This window comes from Fistularia commersonii, chromosome 2, assembly GCF_037954325.1.
Source record: "Fistularia commersonii isolate RoL2024-O1a breed Wild chromosome 2, RoL_Fcom_v1.0, whole genome shotgun sequence".
Taxonomy (NCBI): domain Eukaryota; kingdom Metazoa; phylum Chordata; class Actinopteri; order Syngnathiformes; family Fistulariidae; genus Fistularia; species Fistularia commersonii.
Genome location: NC_141285.1, coordinates 1,741,772 through 1,765,000, shown reverse-complemented (window position 1 = coordinate 1,765,000; position 23,229 = coordinate 1,741,772). Strand labels below are relative to the sequence as shown.

The window sequence follows — 23,229 nt, the reverse complement described above, 5'->3', positions numbered from 1 at the left end:
GCACCATTGTCATTGTCATTAGCATTAATATAATAATAATAATTATTATTATTATTATTAATTAGATTTTGGCAGTCATACCTGTGAACATGTTGAATATGGAAATAACGATTTATTAAAACGCACTTTTTATAGCTGTAGTTCTTCCAGAGACTGAAGATGGTTGCTTGGACTCCAGGGTTGTTTTCGTTATTTTCCGAGGGGGGTTTCTTCTTCCTCAGCCCGCTGGCTCGGGCCGGACCCAGGGCCGAGCCCTTCTTGGCCACAGCGGGGCGACTGAGCCTGGACTTCGACAAACCGCTCACCTGAGAATAAAAATAAATACGAAGTTGCATCGCTGTGCGGGGCTGGCCGGAGCTGGAGACGAGAGCCGCTTCACATTTCCAACGTCTGTATATTTTCATGTCTGGAGTGTAAGTCGGGCACCTTCGGTTTTAAGTGCGTCTTTTCCTCCTTTGGGCTCGGCGGACTGCGCTCCGGCTCAGAATGTTGGCTGGAATTCACTTCCTGCGAGGACAAAATGCAGAATGGATTTTAAGTCTGGATAAGACCGGGTGTCAATCCATGCAAAACAATGTGCAGGAAACGGCATCGCTGAAAAAACAATAGATGAACAGAAAACTGTCCTCCGTTAAAATTGTGTAACACGACCTCCCCCAATCGCATATCATGGCCTTACTCTGTTGGATTTTTTCATCCTCGTTGTTCCCATCCCGCACGCGTCCTGCCTATTTTTTGTTTACTCATTTTATTCTTGTCATTGTTGTCTATTGTCACTCTTTTTATATTGTTGTTTAGTTCCGGTTTTCTGTTTTTCCCTCTTACTGTTCCATTCTGTCATCCATTCTTACCCCTGATGTTGTCGTTCTTCCTGCTGTCTATTTATTTGTGGATGGCTATTTCCTGTCTTCGAACTGTCTCTCTGTTTATAATCATAGTAATTTTTGACACTAACTGCTTCGCTGCTGTGACAAAAAAATTTCCCCCCCTCGGGATCAATAAATTTGATCATATCCTATCGCAGGTGATCAGCTGTGCAGCCACGAAAAAATTGCATGTTCACTTTGGCCAGTCTCACATTTGTATGTCCCATAATTTGAGTTGCTTGTTTTTTGTTTTTGTTTTTTTCCCCCCTCCTCGTTCTAATTTGAGAAAAATAAAATCAAACTGAAAGTATCGAACGGCGGGGGAACCTACGTCGTCGCTTGAGGATGGGAGGCGGGGCTGGGACTGGGAGAAATAAGCGCTGTCTTGGGTGGGAGGGAACGCCGACGCCGTGTCGTCGGGGTCACACTGCGACGGCAAAGCCTCTGCGGAGGAGAGACTGTCCTTCTTGTACTGGAACAGCTGCAGGGCGGAAAGGCCTGTTCTGGTCGCCTCGGCGGGAGAGGGGGAGTTCGACCAATCGAAGAGCTTGAGGCCCCGGCTGGCCGCGCCGGGCGGCGTGGCGGCCGGAGACCGGTCGGGGTCGGGGGTTTCCACGGAGGGGATTTCGGGGCCGTCGCTGTCACTGCTCCGACCGGCGGCGCGCTCGGCCGCTTGTGGAGGATTCTCCGCGGGATCGTCGGGGCCGACTGACGGGGCGGAGCTGAAGAACCTGCAGATGATGGGGGGAAAAAATAAAAATAAAAACACAAACATTCAGTGTCAACATTATCTCTATTATTTCTTCCCTCAGCCGCAGGGAATCGTCAAATCTTTGTAGCTACAGTTAGCAGCTAAGACAATTTATATTTCATTGTATTTCTTATTCTTCCTCCTTTCTACTATTATCTATCACTGTTATGTTTTTCACTTTGGCACAACAATTTCCTTCAGGATAAATAAAGTTGTTCTCATCTCACTCACTGACTGACGTGTGCGCTGGAAACCAAACTATCAATGGGATTTACTTCACTTATCAATTATGTTCAATGCAATTTTCAGCAGATGTGTAAAACACGCACCCCAAATGTTTACACCAGCTTCTCTATTGAGCTCGCTTACACTGCCATGTTATTATTGCGAAAACTCCCAATTCAGACGGAGACACAAACAAAGTACTTATTCTCCCATTTCGGACGAGAACATCTCGCTGTCCGACGAGCGAGTCGAGCACCTGCTGCTGCACGTGACCTGGTCGTCCCCCTCCGGCTCCTGGTTCCTCTTTTGCAGGAGCGTGGCGAAGCGGTTGCGGGGCTGCGACTGACCGCGCGCCGGAGACTTGAGCTTCTGGGGCTGCTGGTCCGACCTGGGACGTTTCAGGGTGGAAGTGGAGTACTGCCGCAGGACGTCCTGGTCCGACACAGCGGAGTCTGGATGAAGAGGGGAAAAAATAAACAAATCACACACGCACAAAAAAAAAAAAAGCAGGGGTTTCAGACTCGCGGCCCGCGGGCCAATTTCGTGGCCCTCTGCCTGAAATCAAATGTTTGTGTTAATCCGGCACGCCAGTTTTTTTTCACATGCATCTGGGGGTTTTAAACAGTGGGTATGAAAAAAAAAAAAAAAAAAAAAACAGGCAAGGAAAAAATGAAAAAACAATTTTGCAATGCATTTTTTGCTTCAAAATTTGAAAATATGATTTTTTTTGATGAAAAAAAATCTAAAAAAAACATGACATTGGTAGAACAATCTTTTCTTTTCTTATTTCTATAAGAACCACACAAAAAATAGCAAGAAACTAAAAAACGGGCAAAATTTAAAAAAAATCGATTAAAAACCAGAATAGCCACCATTAGCCCTGTAAATATTATATATTTACAAGTATTGTTACAAAAATTGTTAATTTATAATATTAATTCATCATGTTTTTTTGAGAGGAACAGTTCATTACATATAAAGATTTTTTATAATTTACCTTTTAACCTCCTTTACACTAAAACAAAGGAAGAATTTGTACTTAGTATTATTTCTAGGTAATGATTTGAAAGGTCCGGCCCCCTTAACATCAAATGAGACCGTACGTGGCCTCCGAACCAAAATGAGTTTGTGTTGAAGTTATAGTGTGCCGTGAGGATTAGTTCGGTGCGTTAAATTTAAATCAAAAGCTGCCAAACAATTTTCTTTCAGTTAAAAACCTCCAGCGGTCGTGAGTTTTAGAAAACCAGTAACAGCAGTCATACATCAAAATGCACACTGATGTAAATAACAAAACAGACGGGACCGAGTTCATCAGAAAAGAAGCAGTTGAATGGTTCGACCTTAGCCTGTGTGTGTGTATATATGTGTGTGTATGTATGTGTGTGTGTGTGTGTGTGTGTGAATGAAGCAGCGATGGATTCAGCGGCTCACCCTCTCTGGGTCTCTTCAGCTGCAGCTCTCTGCAGGGGAGCCGGAGGCCTGCCAGGCCCGTAACTCTCTCCCGACCCCTGGTGGAAGCCGCCGCCTCCGGGGAGGCTGCAGGAGGGGGAAGGGCTGCTTCGGGGGTAATTTCATATCCTCCGCTCCAGATACTGATCCCCGCGGCGGGCGGGGACTCATTCCAGCTGTGGCTGCGTGGCTTAGAGGCCTTGAGAAAGAAACGAGTTCAGTTCTTTTGAACCGCATCGGACGCTTTCAAATCCAACCTCTTCTAAAGTCCCGCCACCTTTGCGAGAGGTTTGTCCGGATTGAAGTCGTCTATTCTCGCCAGTGTGTTGATGTCCAGGTTTCCCAACGACATCTGCAAGCCGACGTCGTCTCCTAGATTGCTGTTTTCAATCGAATTAAGGATAAAGTGCAAGAGACGGAAAGGTTGGACAACAGGTTCGATCGAGAAAAAGAGGATACAGGCCGGCGTAGCTGAGCTCAGCCGGGTCCAGGTGGGCCGGGTAAGGGTTGAGCGGGACCACTTTCCTCCTCACCGGATCGAACACCAACTGGTAAAGGAAGGTGTTGTTGGCGCGGGTGAATCCCTCCACGTATTCCTCGGGCACGACCAGGTTCATCTTCAAGTACTGACCAATTTTTCTGATCACCTGACAAAACGACCACGGCTTAAATCAGGGATTCTCCGTTATTTTCTGTCACGCCCCCCCGAGGAAGAAGAAAACATTTCACACTCCCCCGCACTCTCCATCGCAACTAGAAATAGGTTAATTTATCTAGAAAATTGTTCTACCTACACTGCTGCACAACACTGCATCCTTACTGACATGAAAGAAAAGGAAAAAGAAAGACATATACATCAACTTGAGACAAAAAATAACTTTATTAACATCACCGCTCTCTCTGGTTTACTGGAGTAGCTTTCACAAAGCGGGATGATCCTACGGAAAATTCGATACGTTTCCGCTGCGAAAACTCAAAGGGCTTATCAGCACGATTGGGGTGTAAGTAAGTTTGCTCACTGCATTTCAAATTTTCTCTGCTGCGTGCACGCATGCTCGATGCAAAAAAACAAAATAAAAAACAAATCTACTCCATAAGCATGTTCCAGAAGCCACGGCTTAGATTAACCGGAGTTAACAGATGAAGGAATAATCGTCCCGTGGACGGAGCCTCACCTTGAGGATGTTGGGTTCTTTGGCCAGCCGCAGTAACTTGCAGGCCTTGCCCAGGCCGATACCGTGCAGGGACGCCAGGTAGTCGCAGCCCGACAAAATGCACATGTAGCGAAACTTCTCCTCGGTGAAGACGTTCCCCAGAGAGCGGCAGCGGCCCAGGTTACTCTGGTCTATCTGCAGACCGTTGCCTTGCTTGTCCATCTTCAGTATCACCTACACAACAGTGAAAAGGGCAGCTGTTGTACGTATGGTGGCAACGTTATAGAAAAAAAAGAAAAAAAGCTGTTTCTTTCAGTGACCACATTTACTTGAATTTAACAGGGACCACTTAAATTGATTGTCAAGTCAGGGATTTGCAAAGAAACAGTATGAGAAAAGCCTGGTTTTGCACCGTTTGGCAGGAAAAGAAACACATAATGACGTTAAAATAATTGCATTGCGTCTTTGTCTTTGTCTTTGTCTTTGTCTTAGAAAAAAAAAAAACTAACCCCAGCTTACTGTTCTGGATATTTCCTGTGCATCTTGTATTTGCAAGTGTTATTTGCAGTGCTTATGTCCTCGATTGTAAGTCGCTTTGGATAAAAGCGTCTGCCAAATGTAATGTGATGTAATGTAATGTACTGCATTGTCCCTTCTAGTAGTCGAGTTATGGATGTTTTGGTGGTCGGGACCTGAAAAGTCTAGGATTAACCAGTTTGACACACCAAGCACCAGATACGCTAATAAAAAGCATTTATCTCTCCATCCATCCATGTGTACTGTCAGGTTGGGATGTCCGAGTTCATACGGCGCACCCGTCATCCATTCAGTACCTTTTTACAGCCGAAAGCCAGAAGGTCAGAATCTTCTGTGATGACGGCCTGAGCCAGACCTGCCTTGGTCAGATATGCCAGCTGAGCGTCGGCCTCGTACGGAGCCACCACGCAGTCCACTCCTCTGGCCCTCGCCGCCTGGGGGTGACAAAACATCCTGTTAAAACCAGCCCCCCCCGTTCTGCAGGACCATGCAAGATCTCAGTGCATTTCACTCGCTATGATGTCATCGATGATCTGACAAAAAAAAAAAAAAAAAAAAGTTGTTTCGTCATTCGAGAAAGTAACTGATTGCAAATAGTAAGTCTGCTTTCACCCATCCGAGAGATAATTTATTTGGTTCTTTGTGAAATTCACTGAATATAAGGAGAGAACTTGTGTTTTATGCCATAACACAGACACTAATATGTTCCTTAGTTTTACTTCTCTTATCTCTAAGGCGTTACTAGCTAGTCAGGTCCTGTCTTGCTTTTTTGAAATATGCTTTCTCTTTAAATGGCCTCACCTTGATGAGGTTGTGAGCCATGGCGGGGGTGATGTTCACGCAGCGGGTGAAACAGTCTCTGGCTTCTGACAGTTTGCCCTCTCGGAGCAGCTGCCGACCCTTTTGCAGATTGGTTTCTCTGCGCCTTGGGGTACAAATCATAGGGTAACAGCGTCAGCGCACGTTCTTCCCTGCAACTCCGCGAAAAAAATAACACCGTTCCAACACTGTGTCGGAACCCGGCCCCTCACGTAAGACCCTCTTTTTCCCGGGATTTACGCGAAATGTGAACTGAAGCGGTCGACAACGCTTCCCCTCAGCAACCAGCCTTGAGAATCTTGCACCTGCTTGTTGTGAAAGTGGCTGAGAGGAGTCTCCCGGTTCTTCCCTGCCTTGAAACAACATCATCACCGCACATTTCCACACAGCGCAGTGCCGAGCACCGATGACACGCAACGGGAAGGACTGAATGGACAAAAATACTTTCTTTAATTCTATTGTCTGCCTGCTTTTCTAAGACTGCACTGCTTGTCCCGTCTTCGGGTTTTTGCAAGAACATTGGGACAAAATCAGGACTGAAGGTCAACTGTTCAAGTCAGTTTTCACTTAATATCATTAACCACAATGTAGTTGAAATCATCAGATAATCCTATTATGCAAAATCCCACTACAGAGTCTGAACGTCTTCGGGCTGTTGAACTTATTAGGAAAGTAAATTTGTTGTGTAGCCGGGAACGGGAAGTTCAGTGTTGTATTTTCAAGGATTGCCATGCGTGACGGGTTTGTTTCTAGGAAATCCTCTGTATGATGGGTTGTGGCAGAAGGAAGATCTACCACTCCTCGCCTTTTACGGTGAATGACTGTGCCCGTGCCTTTTGAGTTACTTAAAAGTGTAAACGAGTGGAAGTTGAGACCATTTTCGAACTAATTTTTAGGCTGAAAGTGGTAGAAAGCAGACGGATGGAGGCGGCTTGATGATCCAGGTTAAAACTCACTCTCTGCGAGCCTTTTCCACACCGCTTTTCGAAGGCAAGTTGCGTCCATCGAAAACCAGGATGGGTTTGACATGGAAGTTCAACAAGAGGTCCACAAACTTCATGCAGTAACTCACATACCTGACGGGGGACACATTTGAGAATATGTTGTGGCCATTCAAACTGACAACAGCTACAGGACATTATGAAGGAAACGCGAACATACTGGTCGGTGGGTTCTCCTTTGGCCAGCTTCTCTGCACAAGAGAAGGCTCCTTTATGTAGCCAGCAGTATGTGTCCACAGCCACCGTCTGGCCTCTGTACGTCTTGATATTTATAGGCTCCCCGGCATCTTTGATGAACTGAAGGAGCCCATGGATTCCCATCGTGCACTGCTGGTCTGAGCGACACTGATTCTCAACCTGCGACACAATCGGGGGCCACGAAAAATTGTAAAATTGGGAGGTTTGTGTCAAAATAGGCCTGAAGGAATTGGGGTGAATAACAGAGTGAAGCCATCGGTAGCTATCAGTATAGGTATTATATCGATGAGAAATCCTCAACATTTGCCTGGATACTGTAAATCATTTCTATGCATCATGCCAGACATCGCCTGACTTTTCCTGGTTTTGGAATTAAAAAGGTAAATGTAATTGGGTGGCATGATGGCGCAGTGGTTAGCACTTTGGCTTGCAAGGACCCGAGTTCAATTCCAGCAAGAGGACAATTCTACGAGGGTTTCCTCCCACAGTATAAAAACACACCCCAAGTTAATTAGGAAAACTTGCTGTGAGTTTGTGCAGGATAAGTGGCAGAAGATGGATGGGAGGCAAATGTGTACCAATCCAGGTATTTAGTAATGATATCTTCCTACTTTTTTTGTGCACAACCCACATTGCAATTAAAGCCAGGCAGTGTCCAATTATATTTTATGGTTGAATTGTGAAATATCCTAACATGGTAAAGTGAAAAATAATAGGACAATTCAACCTCCTATTATACTTATTATATTAATATACAATCTCCTATCATAATTATTACATTATACTATTTTATACTACTGACATACACTTATCTTTATACTACTTGTGTGTGTGTGTGTGTGTGTGTGTTTGTGTCCTTCTTTGTAGCACTAATCAAATCAAAATATAATCAATTATATTCTTGGCGTCATAATCTCTGGCGCGGACTTGCGAGTGAACATCTATTTTACCGAAATGTTTTATTACGAACCGGCGGTCCAAACGTAACAGAAATATACAGTGATGCCGTTTATTCTGTATTAATGTATGCATGTACGCATGTATGTATTTAAGTTTGTATGTAAACAACCGACAGCGCCAACGACAATTTTACTTTTTCCAAGCTAGCAGCGAAATACATGCTAGTTCTCAGAACATTAGCATCAGTTGTTTAGGAAGCAACTGCTCCTCAAGTATTGTGTTCCCTGAGTGAATTCGAACACAGGAAACTTTTACTTGTCGATATCTGTTAAGCGTTAACAGCCGTTTTTTTTTTTCCAGAGTCGTACTCGTTTTGTCAACATAGCTAATAGCGGTTTGACACCGCAAATAAAATTCAACTATCAAAACAAGCTCGTTCAACAGGGAGAATAAGCTCATTCTTCAATGACAGGTATACAATTGCGGCATTAAAATCTGGAAGCCGACCGTAAATGTACATATATATTCAGTTTAACTGATTAAAAGTTAATAAAAAACAGTAAGCTTACCACCCGAATTGTGAGTTTCGCCTGTACATTTAAAGGAGGAGACCGGATCAGAGCTTGAACTGGCCTGATTTTAGCGGCAAAACCGATGGAGTCGGCAGGGCCCGCTGCTATTGGACGAAACGACCGGAAGAGGCGGGACCAACGGAAAAGGAAACGCGCACACCCAGAACGTTTTTTTTAATCAAACTTTATTGAGCTTCAAGAGATGACATAACATTTGGTTTACGTTTAAGCAACAGAGGAGAGGAACTCTGTGAAAATGTTATTTTAGGCCAGGACAAGTTGTTCATTCACCAAAACAGAATGCAAAAGTGTTCTCCCCATTTTACGTTCTTTAAAAACGATTATACAAAAAAATCCTCAAAACTTATGGAAAAATCAAAAAAAAAAAAAATACAGTTTGATGTCTGAGATTCCTAATGAGCCACCAAGTTAAATACATATTATATTCCCCTTGCAATTTCTTTATGTTTTTTTTTTATTTATTTACCTATTTATTTATTTATCTGTTTTCCTCTATTTTCTTTTTCTTCGAGCATTAAACATTTCTGACAAACCTTTAATACTGTTAACTTGTACCATTAATTGATTACATACAGAACGAATGTCCTAATGTCCCGTGCTTCCTCATCCCCGATTGATTCATTGACATTCGATTCTACCTTGCCATGTTTGTTTGTACATATGTAAATCTGTTTATACTATTTATGTTCAATAAAATAAAAAAAAAATAAAAAAAACTATTGAACTTATGAAGTAAACACAACGTATAAACATAAAAACATGGTTAAATTCAATCATTACATCAGTGACATTTAACTGACATGAGGAAATTAAAGATTCTTATTTTGGATGCAATCTGTAAGAGTAACATGAAAACAAATGTACAATTTGAGAAGCAACCAAAAAAAAAAAAAAATTGCCAAGGGGAATACAATGTGTCTTTAGCGTAATGATATAAGGGAATATCATTAATGAATCTGTATGTTTTTTGGTTTCTGTTTTTTTTTTCATGAGTTTTAAATATTTTTTGTATCATTCTTGAACTTGGCCAAACCTAAAATAACACAAACACAGTGTTTTCTCTTTCATTTCCTAAAAGTAAACCAAATGTTTTGCCATCTCTTGAGAGAGGTATTGGTGATAATGGAAATTTTTCTTTTGTCCATTTTTGAGTTTTTGCCACTTGATCCATTGTTAACCGAATGATATTTACAGGGTAAAATGTCATAATTATCGCAAAATAAACAGCTGAGCTGATTGCATGACATACAGGGGCTATCGTTAGATGCATTTAAATATTTCCCCAACTTTTTTTTGCTGTCTGTTTGGATAACAGCAACGTTTAAATGGAGTGAAAACGACCAATTAATATTAACTCCTTAGCATGTGTTAGAAACACATATACTGTAAGTATCCTCAGATACACAACACAGATTCCAGTGGTTTTGCAGAATCATACAAAGTAATGTTTGCAGCATATTGCCTGTGAACATATTGCATGTGATGAGGATGACTTCATTCACATTTTCTTCTTCTTGCATCAGTTGAGCTTGATGAATAAGAAGACTTGTTAAACTTTCATTGATCAAAGTTTCAGCTTTCATGCTTCGTGTAAATTTGAATTCAGGGCCACAAGACAATATTCCCGTTAAAACCTGCTTGTTGGTCAAGGGGATATACATGAATTGGCAAATACCTTATAATCACATGAATTCTTTATATTTTATTACCTCAAAAATGTAATAGAAATTTCAGATGTACCTGTCCACCTCCTTTTTTTCCATAATTTGCTTTCTATAACAAATATAGGTAGCTGTTATTATCCGACTCAGAGAAGCAACATAAAACCAGATGTAATTGGTATGGAAAACTGTTTATTATGGAAGTTGGGAAAAGAAAGTGCAGAGTGTCACTCAAGGAAAAAGGCGGCAGGTCGGCTGCTGCTTGACTCCACGGAAGGAATAAAACAGAGTCCTCAAAGAAACTGGTTTGCTATCTAGGGGTCTGCAGGTTGGACAAGCAGTCAGTAACCTTAACGTAAAGCACTGGCCTCACAAACCACACAGTTCAGACACAGCGTTCATCCTTGACATGCCGCACATGCTGCCACCTTGAATAGTTGCGTCCAGCCTTAAAGAGGTCAGCACAAGGTGATTCACCATATTTGATTGCATGTTAATTTGAGAAACACAGCAGAGGGAGGGGGGGGGGGTAAGCGCTGGCCGCAACAGCTGGCCTTGAATAAATAAATGACATCTAACAAGTCATCAAATCAAATCTTCAATTTCGAACTGTATTCATGGCCTCTGTTGTGTGGTGGTTGCATGTATTGTTTACCGTCTTTTTCAAATAAGTATAGTGTGCTGGTGGGGGTGCCAGGACCGCTGAGGTCGACAGGCTCAACAAGATAGTGAGGAAAGCCCGCTCACTAACCCGCATCCTGTTTATTTTTGTTTGTTTATTTTATTCTTGTCATTGATATTGCCACGCTGTTTATATTGTCAATAAGTTCTAGTTGTGCATTTTTCACCTTTACTGTTCCTTTATGTTGTCCATTCTTATCTCTGATGTTGTTGTTCTCCCTGCTGTCTATTTATTCATAGATGTCTTGCCATCTTCTGTCTTCTAAGTCTCTATTTCTTCCTCTTCTCCTTTGGGCTTTTCCCTTCAGGGGTCACCATAGTGAATCCACCTTCTCCATCTCACCCTATTCTCTGGATCCCCCTCTCTCACACTTCATATCGTCTCTCAAGACGACCATAAATCTTCTCTTTGGTCTTCCTCTAGACCTCCAATCCAGCATCCGTCTACCAGTATATTCACCATCCCTCCTCTGTCCATGACCCAACCATCTCAGTCTGGCCTCTCCGACCTTCTTTCCAAAACATCTAACTGATAGACTTATTCCTGATCCTCTCCATCCTGGTCACTCTCAAAAAGAACCTCAACAACTTCATCTCTGCGACCTCCAACTTTGCCTCCTGTCTTTTGGTCAATGTCACTGTTTGTAGAGCATCTCACCACCATCTCCTCCACCCTTCCTTTCCTTCTGTCTGATCGTCCTCTATCTCTTCGTACCTCTGACACTTTTCTCCCCCCAATCCAACCTGCTTGAACCCGTCTCTTCACCTCTTCTCCACACTCTCCTACGTTCTGGACTGTTGACGCCAAATACCTGAAATCCTCAACCTTCTTCATCTCCATTCACTCCACCCCTCTTATGCACACACACACACACACACACACACACACACACACACACACACACATATATATATATAATGTTTCTCTATTTATATTCATATTTATTTATCTCTTTCTAATTTTTGATATACCTGTTACGCTGCAGTGATAAAGGAATTTCCCCGATGGGGATCAACAGAGTTTATCTTATCTGAAATAAAAGCTGCGCTTTAGAATGCCTACATCCATGTGAGAATTAGAAATATACACTTACTATTTCCATATTCTTATTTTTGTTTACTTTAACCGATGAAGCCAAACATTTTTTCCCCATTGAAGGCAGAGGTACAGAGTTGATTCAAGGAGTTTTGCGATGTCCGAGCTTTAAACAGTGTCCGTGAACGTCTCATAAGACGTGTCCCATCTCCCAGCTTCCTCTGCACTTCCGGGTTTTCCACCGCAGAGGCAGCAGGCAAAACGTAAACAAAATGCGGTAGTTAAGATTCACGGAGAGCTGTGATCCATGACAGCGTCTTTAAAACATCCTGCTAACTTAAATGAGATTATCTGGACCTGAAGGGTGTGACAGTGACACGAAGTGACCATGCAGTTCTCTCCTACGAACGGAGACTTTACTTTCGTCTCCTCGACAGAGGCTGAAGGTAAGCTCACAGTGTTAGCATAGCAGGCCCGGGTAGCTAGCACAACACATCCGCTTACGTGCTTCATTCTGTATGTCAGACGGTCGCTCATAAGCCCATTTAACAAACAGCTCAGAGGGAAATTCGTCGTTAAAAGTTAGATATTATATTTATATTGTTTTCGCTTTTGTGTTTTGTTTAAATCAGACACCCAGGCCTTTAGCTCTTGTTGGTTATTATTCTGCCGCGACGCGTTAATTGGCTAGTTAGCAAGTAACTTGGGCTAACAAACGCCACTGTATTGTGACGCCTTATTTTTCCAACAAGACACAAGATAGCTTTTGTATTTTCGATTCTTCTCGTCTATTAAACAAACTAAAGAGAGTAAGTATTTGTTCACAATGTCAAGCTACAAAGACTGCATGTACGTATATAGACTGCAGGCGATGGATGGTTGTTGTCTGATTAAAATGTCGTGTTTTACAGTGTGTTTAGATTGTATAATGCCATAAAGATTAGAATTGACGCTATTTCAAGGCGTTTGAACACCATTTTTCTTGATGTAAGTATGTCAATCTTTTTAGTTTGGACTTTGTGAGCCATCAAGTGTTTCAGACATTGTCTTGTGTAAAGTCTCTCCAGAGAGAGTAGAGCTTGTAATCTTTTAACTCCTACGTTTAATATATTGCACGACATGAGAGAGCGGCTTTCAGTTAGAAACAAATGCACTGGGTGTCAGTGTCAGTTGTGGTGACTACTTCTTCGCAAATAAATCAAACTTGACCAGAAATGTGCCACGTTTCGCAACAAACACGACGAACCCACAAGGGCTTCACAAACATGGCAAGAACATTAAATAGCACTTGAATATATGAGTAAACATAACACACCCATGAGTCTTTGAGTCGTTGCTTAGTACTCAGTACTTTATATCAGCGGTCCCCAACTGAAAAAGTAAACAACTTACAGTATTTCTGTTTTATTTACCTTTGAGTTTGAACAGTGATTCATTTTGAAAAATGACCAAATTCTCTCTGTTACAAATCTCTATGACTCATTCTTGATGCTCGTCTCAGTCACGTGATACATTAAGGCTAATATTAAATCCACAAGCTAGCAAAATGAATAAAAAACAGATGTCTTTGGAAAGTTTTTCTGCAAATAGGAAAAGGCCCAGTGAGGAGACCGAAGAAGAGCCTATGTGCACTAAGAAAACGAAAGCTGCATTTAACAGACAATACTAGGAGACCCACTTAAAATATGGATTTATCGCAACAGGTGATTTCCACGCACCGGGCAACTGGCTTTCCAATGAGGCAATGAAGCCTTCAAAACTGCTTCGCCACTCGGAGACCAAGCACCCTGCATTAAATAAACAAGCAACTGGAGTATTTTGAAAGAAAAAAGCAGGAGTATCTAGATATTAATATGTATATATCTGCCACACCTTAAAGGCCGGTCCATGGAAAATATCCTCTGACATGAAACCGGTCCGTGGCACAAAAATGTTGGGGGCTGCAACTTTATAGGATTTATCTTTTAGTTTCTTATTTTACTTTAGAATGCTTGTTTTCAATGTGTTGAAGAACACCGATGTTCTACTTTTAGTGACCTCTTCAGATATTGATTTATTACTGGTTTGTCCCCTAAGCACATTTTTACATTGAGCTGTTTACTAACCTGCAGTGACCAAAGAAGATTAAATCATTTGTTCTGAAATCAGTTTGGGAGTTTGTTGACGATAAAAATTACGCGGTCCCTGTTTTTGTTTTTGCTTTTTGGAAATGCTGTTTATCCATTTCTAAAATCTTTAGAGGAATATGTGAAATATCAGCCAGCTAATCTCTCTCTACCATCGTTTTTTGCTGTTAAAACTTGTATTTCTACAATTTCAACACCGCGGTTACCTCCACATCAGATTTGTATTGCTGAGTAGATAGAGCTCAGCCACTAAATACCTGAGATGTCTCACAGCCTGCTCATCGATTGGCTCCTGAGAAACTGGTTTTAATTAGAATGCAGAGAAAATAGATAGAGATGAAAAAAGCCCACATTTGATACAGGAAGCCCCCGACATGCAACTTTGACAACAAGAAGTGAAGAATTCTCAACTGAAGGGAGACTTTAAATGACACTTCACACTAAGAAGGATTTTTGGCAGCATCCTCAAATCATTTCCATACACAGTAAGAGGATAGATCCTAGCATAAATGTATGCACAATGGCAATATGTATGCATTTTTCACTATCTCAGTCTCAGCAGGGCAATTCACTACCTTAGCATTATGCAGTTATAAGATGGCAGTGTGTATTGTTCTGTCCCCCACAGAGCTCAGTGGCACCATTAGTGCCCCAGATATTAAAATAAACATGGCTGCTGACAGCGGGAAAGATGCTTACGCCACTACCTTCTTGAGGCAGCGAGGCTACGGCTGGCTGCTGGAGGTTGAGGAGGACGACGGAGAGGAGACCAAACCTCTTCTGTGAGTACACACACAGTCCTTGGTCCTGGGTGTGTTTAAAAAATAAAATGAAATAAAAATCCGAAAAGGAGTTTCAGTGTCATGCAAATACTCAATGGATGTTTATATGGCATTTTTCTTCTATTATAGTGTTGCTTCATGGGGGCGTACTTGTGCGCACACACTCACTCATTGAAACAAATAATTAGTAACTAATGCCTGTTATACGAAAGCATAATTTATGAAGTATAGAAACTAAAACAAATCCAGAAGGCACCCATGGCCCTCGGGCCAGTTGTCGTGACTAGTTTTTAAGTTTGGAAGAGCCATTAATGAATGTATTTAGGACAAAAACAACCTGCAGTAGGTTTAGAGATGTTGACTGGAGTGGTAACGGTGGCCTCCGGCATCGGTTCCTGCTCGTCGTAGTGAGATGTTTTGTTGCCGTAAAGGTTGAGCTTCTTCGGTCACCCTGCGATGCATCACCAGGCTACTGTCGTGATCTAATGAATCCAGCATTTCCAACAGAGACCCCAATTAAATGCTGAAGGCTGACGGCGTGAGCAGAATCCTGCTTGTCAACCAGGTTCAGGGGTGCCCAAACACATGGCCCGTTCATTCATTTGTTTTTCCGAATACGTCATTTGTGTCAAACACTAATCCTACAGACTCCGGACTCTTGCAGAATAACACGTTACGTCATTTAATTGGTCATCTGTGTGACCAGGGAGGAGCTGGATATCGACCTGAAGGACATCTATTACAAGATCCGCTGTGTTCTGATGCCAATGCCCTCGCTGGGCTACAACCGTCAGGTGGTCCGAGACAACCCGGACTTCTGGGGCCCCCTGGCTGTCGTGCTGCTCTTTTCCATGATCTCAATCTATGGACAGTTCAAGGTGAGCGTGACCTTGCGTCTGCGGAGGCGGCGCTAAATTCTCTTTCAGAGCACGATGTGTTCGTTCCTTCATAACAGCCCTGTTTCTGAGAGCGGTCTTTCGGATCCAGGCGAATGTTCACGCTGAGTCGGACGGCGACTGCTAAGCAACGGTGCGCAACCCTCACGAGCACGCGCACGTTTGACCCGCTGCTCAGTCCATCAACTGATAGATAAACAGTTTCAGACGTTGCTGAACGCAATGATGGGTGAACATTTCTCACCAAAACCCAAAATGAACAGGAAGAAATTGATTTGTGTTTAATTAAAACCGACATGGTTGAAGGGTGCTTTAAAACAATACTTGATCAGATACTGTTGTTCCGGAGAGCAAAAAGCAACTCGAATCAGAAAAATACCTCACTGCTTGAAATTGTGAATTGTGCAGTCAAAAGACTAACTTGACTTGACGTGACGACACGTATTTTTCTGTTTTGTGTCACCAAAAAGCGAAGGGCACGCTTTGCCCTCCGTGGACTGGTAGGCAGCGTCTGATAACACAGCCTTCTCGTCATTTTATTTACCTGATACGTGGCCTCGCCAGGCCCGAGTTTATTTGATTTAATCACCGTAGCTTTCCCAGGGGTCAGCAACAGGTTGGTCCGCACAGCAGCGCCGGGCTCCACCAGCCTCGCAACTTTAAAACCCCAAACACAATCCGCGCTTAAACCGACACGGAACTCATTTGTTCACGTCTAGAAAATGAACACCGTTGTTGTTGTTGCAGCAGCGCCGCTCGTGAGAAACATTAGGCGGCTGCTCCCGAATGCGAAACGAGCCAAACCTGTTCCTGAAGGAGGCGAAGAATAGATTGAAAGTCAAGCGAGGGCACGGAAAAGGCCTCCATCCCTCCGTCGCTGCTGTCGCGTCAAAAGCAACCCCGTTGCTTTGGGAAAAAAAAAAAACACTTTAAAGAGCTTCATTCATTTGATTCTCAATGACAGCAAGTATAATCTCCTCGAGTCGGACCATCTTGTTGTTTTTTTTTTTCAAAGGGGTTCCTCTTCACGGCAGAGTCTGAGAGCAACCGACACCAAAAACTGTCAAAAACATGAACAAGCGCGAGAACAAACAAAACGGGAAGGTTCGCACATCCTCCAGAAGAGGCTCCAAGATCGGTCGAGAGTCTAATCCTCGCAAAGAAAACACAGAATCCCGCCATCCTTTGACAGTAATGCAGAAAAGAGCCAGTTAAAGACAAGAACAACCGGATGCAATCCAAGTTTCAGGTCTTGAAATTTATTAGCGATGAGAGTCTTCCAATTTAAAATTTCTTTCAAAGTGTTAAAATGAATGTAAAGACTTCTGCTGAGATCAGATTTAAGTGGACAAGAAACCGAGCCGGGGAAACCGCTTTACGAGTCGCTCCGAAGGAAACCCACGGATTTTGAGGCGTGTTTACAGAATTTGCCGACCCTGAACCCGTCTTTTCACCTCAGGTTGTTTCCTGGATAATCACCATCTGGATTTTCGGATCGCTAACAATATTCCTGCTGGCCCGTGTTCTCGGCGGCGAGGTCAGTGTCGCCGTTGATCCTCCCCGACTCGCGCCGCAGCTGTCGAGACTAACCGGCTGTCGTTGGCGCAGGTTTCCTACGGCCAGGTCCTGGGAGTAATCGGATACTCGCTACTCCCGCTCATCGTCATCGCGCCTCTGCTGCTCGTCATCCACAGCTTCGAGGTGGTTTCCACCGTCTTCAAAGTGAGTCGCTGACCGTCCGTCATTGTACATCCGTTTGATTTGGCCCATAAATAACACCGCCTCGCCCGCCGGCGTCGTTTACACAAATAAATCTGTCAAAAAATATATATATTAACAAGTCAGATCATTGGGATGGACCCTGACATGTGTTCATTTGGAAATATTACATTACATTACATTACATTACATTTGGCAGACGCTTCTATCCAAAGCGACTTACAATAGAGGACATAAGCACTGCAAATAACACTTGCAAATACAAGATGCACAGGAAATATACAGAACAGTAAGCTTGGGTTAGTGAGTTTTTTTTTTTTTTTTTTTTTGAAATATGCTACTTTATGAGAGCAAATGGGCTTAAAAACTCACGTCAATCCAAAACACAAATTCAGTTGTGATCAGCTTGTTTTGAGTAACAGATATTGGTAACACATTTTATTTCATTTAAGAAAATACTCTGAATTTTCTGCAATTGATTTAACCATATATGTCATTTCAAACTGCTTTTGGCTCTTGAGATTTACCTCTTATTTATCCCACCGCGCTGATTTCAAAGTCTATCATGTGTGTTTCTATCAATCATCTAACTATTTCTTTTGAAACTCCGCATGTTCAGTTTTCCCTGTAAACACAGTCTCGCAGGATATCGGGAAGATAATTCGTCGTTCATCGTTCCCCTCCGACACGAGTCAAACGCACCGTTTTTGTGTCTTTCAGCTGTTCGGGGTCTTCTGGGCTGCTTACAGCGCCGCCTCGTTGCTGGTGGGAGACGAATTCAAAACGAAAAAGCCCCTCCTCATATATCCCATTTTACTTTTGTATATCTACTTCTTATCTCTATATACCGGCGTCTGACCGCACCCATTGGAACTGTGGACGTTTACATGGACAGTGACCCTGCAGCTCAGGGCCGATCAACATCACACACCAGGAGTTTTCAAAAGATTCTCATCCCTTTTTTTTTTTTAATAACAGACAAAACAGTGCTGATTTTGGTGAATTATATATATATATATATAAGTGTATATAGTTCTTAAGCACCTGCTTTTACAGCTCCAGCTCCGGCATGCAGGCTTCTCGTCGACCAGTTCGATAAAGTCCCCCCCCCCCGCCGCCTCCCGTAGCAACACATGAAGAAAAAGTAAATCGTCGGAGTTGGAACTTGAAATGCTGGAGCTTCCTAAAATCCCTGAGAGGATGTACGACGGAACAATGATAATGATAATTTTAAACTTCTCTGCAGCACAATTAACTTTTGGTTTGGGGAAGAAAGAAAAAAAAAATGACCTCTTCGATTGTTTTTACAAGGTAGAACAAAAGCTATGTGTGTAACCCGATGCAAATGTTTCCTGCATTTTTTTTATTTTTTTTATTTTTGTCCCTTTTCTCATTTTATTTTCACAACTTTTTAAAGATACATATTTAGCTTATTCTAATTAATTCCTCTTAAAAAAAAAAAAAAAATTCCAGAATAATATTAGGCTATTGGTTATTCATCACCCCCCCCACACACACACACACACACTCCTTTTGACAGAATTAAATTCTATCTAAGTCACAGCTTTGTTTAAACAAACTTCTCGCTAGCCATTAGCTGGATCAGCGAGCCTCCTGAACCAACACAAACGAAGGAATACTTGTGATGTGGTGCCAAATAAAGTTGTGTGTATGTTGAAGCTATGGGATCATCAGCACCACACACACATGTTCTTGTAATGTATGAGAAATCACCTTGTATGTTTTTATCCACACGCTTGCTCCCTTCCTCTGTGTCTGCCGGAGAGTCAGGTTCTCCATCATATAAAGCCTTGTCTATTGAAACCCCGATGCCTTGTTTTGAATTTTAAGCAGCTGCTTTCTGACTAAATACTGCGTTTTAAGGAGGGAACTCAAGCGGTGACAGCTTCAAGCTTCGCCACGGAGGGTCAGTAAAACGTATTCAGCGTGCACGTGTGAATGAATGCTTGTTTACAGGTTTTTCAAGCTGTTGTCACACTGAGAAACACAACATTGAAATGGGTTTTTATCCAGAAATGAGAGAAAGGGTTCTGTATCTGTAATGTTAATGTCATTTGTTGTTGTTAATTCTTTTATACGCCTCAGTTGTAAGTCACCGATGTTACTTTTACTTATCTAGACTTTACTTATCTGGAGCGACCGGCGGGTTCTTGTATTTTGTCAGAATTAATATTTTTTTATTTTTCAAATATTTGATAAAATATCATCTTAAAGTCTATTACTTGTCTTATAAATATTGAAATTAAACTGCATAGTAACCAGGGATCGGTTAAGCGTAACAGGTTCAAATTTACCATTAATTGATATTTATACCATTTACACAATATAATTTCAGAAGAAATTTAGCTTTAATTTGCTCTAAATAAGGGTTTCTACTCCCTCAAAATAGAAGATTCACAATTATCGAAATCACACTTTGCAGGATGTTACATGAAATTTGTGAGGTTCGCATAAGGGGAGAGGCTCAAACCAGTTGTTTAATGGTTACTGGCTGCCTATTGGCATTTTCCCCATGAAGACCCCCAGAACACAAGATGGCGCTGTTGTTTAAAAGAAAAAATGGAATCAACAGAAAAATTGTAGTTTTGGTTTTAATTCTAAGATGATATTAACGTTCAACACAAAACCCGACTTTTTGATTGGGTAATCTCATACCTAAACTGTGCCTGTTGAGAGCACAATATTTTCTGGCACTTTATTCTAACATCTATTTTTGTTCACTTTTCACCGCCGTATGATATTACTCTATTAGCTTTTTATTTTTGCGCTACTAGAGACTTTTAAATTAAGACGGTGTGCCGTTAATCTGGAAATATGGAGTGGCAGAGAAGTATGATAGACTGGTGCAAGACATGTATGCTCGTTGTGAGCCAGTGGTACGCTGTGCTGAGGGGTAACAGAGAAGTTCAAGGTGGAGGTGGGACTCCATCAGGGATCAGCTCTGAGCCCCTTCTTGTTTGCAGTGGTGATGGACAGGCCGACAGATGAGGTTAGACAGGAATCTCCATGGACCATGATGTTTGCAGATGATCTGTGCAGAGAGCAGGGAACAGGTTGAGGAAAATCTAGAGAGGTGGAGGTATGCTCTGGAAAGGAGAGGAATGAAAGTCGCCGCAAGACAGAATATATGTGTGTGAATGAGAGGAACTCGGGTGGAATGGTGAGGCTACAGGGAGTGGAGATCAAGAAGTTGGAGGACGAAGAAGAAGAGACTTTCTTTAGACTATCCTCCTGTACCTTAAGGTTTGCTTGTTTTCTTGGTACCCATCTGCTGCTCGTGACCATAAAGCAAGACAACTTGTGTGAATCACAAGAAACAATACACTTGAGGGTTTACACTTTTTAAACCGAGTTTATCAATATTAGATTTGACCTTTAACATTGTAGAAACATCTATTCCAGCTGTCACTGGGAGGATCATCATAGCGAGACATGCAATCGTTGTCTCGTCTGGGGAATTTAGGAACTCAATGAACGTTTTTGGACTGTTGGAGGAAACTGGAGAACAGACCGAATTCATCTCATCCTTTCAGGAAGATAAAACTCAAAAAGCTTGATAAATTAGCTTGAATTTTTTTTTTTTTTTTTATCTTGGTGATATGTCAATCTTGGCTTCAACAAAACTCTGGATTTCAATATAACAGTTTCATTGTCTCCACAAAAGGATGCAAATGTTTCTTTTTAAAGCTTTTTGTTTTGATCTCAAAGAGCCAAACACATTACATGAACAATATTTCCCGTATTCCACTTTAGTTTCATAAAGATCAGAATGTATCACCACTTATTTTCAATGTCATTTGTTTTTCTTCTCTGAAATGTAATGTGTTGCTGTGTCTTATTCACCTCAAAATACGAAATTATCGTAGAACGTGTGAAAACAGAAGCAGATCCATTGATTTTGGAGGATGATGTTGATCTTCTTGTCTTCCAACGGGCCACTGCCAGGATAAAAGGCCATCGCACCGAGCGATAAAAATTCAAGCCGCGTCTCGGTTTCACACCGATGTTCCTCCATAAAATGAAATATTCATGACTGTATGGGCAAAGAGGAGGCTGCAGAACCTCAGCCGAAGCTAAAAAATCCTCCAAACTTCCGATTTAACATTTTGTTTATCGATTGCACATCTAAATGTAAACAAAAATTTCGATGGCGGCATCAATCAGGTTGATAAACACAAGAACTATCCAATTTTCAATGATATATTTATCTTTATCTATGAAATTATCTTAAATAAACATCACACGGGTGATCGAGCAAGATATTTAATTAGACAAATAGTCACTGCTTTCTGCTAACCTTTGTTAAGATAAGATAAACTTCATTGATCCCCATTGGGGAAATTCTTTTGTCAGAGCAGTGTAACAGTTATTCTGTCAAAAATTAGTAAAATAAAATAAATATGAATATAAATATAAATAGCAAGACATCTGTGAATAACTTGACAGCAGCAACAACATCAGGCATAATGATGGACAACATAAAGGAACAGTATGAGTGAAAAATACACAACCAGAATTAAACGACAATATAAATAGAGTGATAATAGCATTAACAAGAATAAAATACAGAAACAAAAAGAGGCAGGATGCATGCTGGGACCAACGAGGATAAGATAGACAGCAGAGTTACAGCATGACGTGTGAATGGTTGAGGTTGTGAGGTTGTGGAATGGTCAGATTTGTGTGTTATACAATCTGACAGCCGTGGACGCAAAGAAACGTCCGAAATATCGGGTTCTGGAACCAGGGTGGGATCAAGGAAGCTGCCGATCGGCCACGGCTCGGAAGGATTGTCCACGATCGCTCCCGGTTTGTCTTTCACCCTCCACACTGCCAGCCTTTGGAGATGGACCAGGTTCAGTCCCACCACCATCAGCACACTATAGCCAAGAAGATAGACTAGACTGGTAGACTACTATGGCAGACTACTATGTAGACTTACTATGGTAGACTACTATGTTAGACTACTATGTAGACTACTATGTAGGCTTCTATGTAGACTACTATGTAGACTACTATGGTAGACTACTATGTAGGCTAGTATGTAGACTACTATGAAGACTACTATGTTAGACTACTATGGTAGACTACTATGGTAGACTACTATGGCAGACTACTATGTAGACTACTATGTAGACTTACTATGGTAGACTACTATGTAGACTACTATGTAGGCTTCTATGTAGACTACTATGTAGACTACAATGTAGACTACTATGGGAGACTACTATGGTAGACTACTATGTAGACTACTATGAAGACTACTATGTAGACTACTATGTAGACTACTATGGTAAACTACTATGTAGACTACTATGGTAAACTACTATGTAGACTACTATGGTAGACTACTATGTAGACTACCATAGACTGGTAGAAGGTGTTGAGGAGCTACAGATGCCAAATGACCTCCTCTGGAAGAACTTCCTGCTCTGACCCTTCCTGTAGAGAGCACCGGTGTTGTGTGACCAGTCCATGTGGACCCCAAGGTACTCATAGGTGTCCACTATCTCCACCTCCTCACCCTGGATGGTGATCGGTACCCGTCTCCTCCAATTCTTCTGGAAGTCCAACCAGAGATCTCAGAGAGATCTCAGAGATGTTGAGTAGGAGGTGGATCTGGTTGCTCCGCTCCACAAAACTCACGATCAGACCTCCGTGCTCCTCGTCGTCATCGGATATCTTCTGGAGGCGGCAGGAAACGGAATTGTACCGGAAGTTGGAGAGGAAAAGGGTGAAGAGGAATGTAGACTCTTAAAACTGCCTCTTACCCGAAGGTAATAGCGAATAATAACTAGAATTTGAGTAAGAAGA

The 23,229-nt window shown here is 42.1% G+C and overlaps 2 protein-coding genes across 2 annotated transcripts in view; one reads left to right on the top strand and one right to left on the bottom strand.

Annotated features, from left to right (window-relative positions):
* exo1 (exonuclease 1) overlaps nt 1-8,516 on the bottom strand; it is a 13,911-nt gene extending 5,395 nt beyond the window's left edge. Inside the window, exons 1-13 of the mRNA XM_086164062.1 lie at nt 8,470-8,516; nt 6,963-7,159; nt 6,758-6,877; nt 5,784-5,907; nt 5,279-5,416; nt 4,467-4,679; nt 3,751-3,938; nt 3,569-3,671; nt 3,274-3,490; nt 2,099-2,294; nt 1,198-1,597; nt 427-507; nt 127-305 (exon numbers count right to left, since the gene is read on the bottom strand). Of these exons, the coding sequence (XP_086020188.1) occupies nt 127-305; nt 427-507; nt 1,198-1,597; nt 2,099-2,294; nt 3,274-3,490; nt 3,569-3,671; nt 3,751-3,938; nt 4,467-4,679; nt 5,279-5,416; nt 5,784-5,907; nt 6,758-6,877; nt 6,963-7,123 (2,120 nt within the window). The 5' untranslated portion in view covers nt 7,124-7,159; nt 8,470-8,516. The remainder of the gene's footprint in view (nt 1-126; nt 306-426; nt 508-1,197; nt 1,598-2,098; nt 2,295-3,273; nt 3,491-3,568; nt 3,672-3,750; nt 3,939-4,466; nt 4,680-5,278; nt 5,417-5,783; nt 5,908-6,757; nt 6,878-6,962; nt 7,160-8,469) is intronic.
* Nucleotides 8,517-12,124: 3,608 nt separating this feature from the next.
* On the top strand, nt 12,125-19,618 carry yipf4 (Yip1 domain family, member 4). Its single transcript, XM_086163961.1, has 6 exons — nt 12,125-12,317; nt 14,626-14,779; nt 15,486-15,657; nt 17,135-17,212; nt 17,284-17,397; nt 18,115-19,618. Exons 1-6 carry the CDS (start codon nt 12,260-12,262, stop codon nt 18,250-18,252), a joined length of 714 nt encoding a protein of 237 aa, XP_086020087.1. The 5' UTR covers nt 12,125-12,259; the 3' UTR covers nt 18,253-19,618.
* Nucleotides 19,619-23,229: the final 3,611 nt, after the last annotated feature.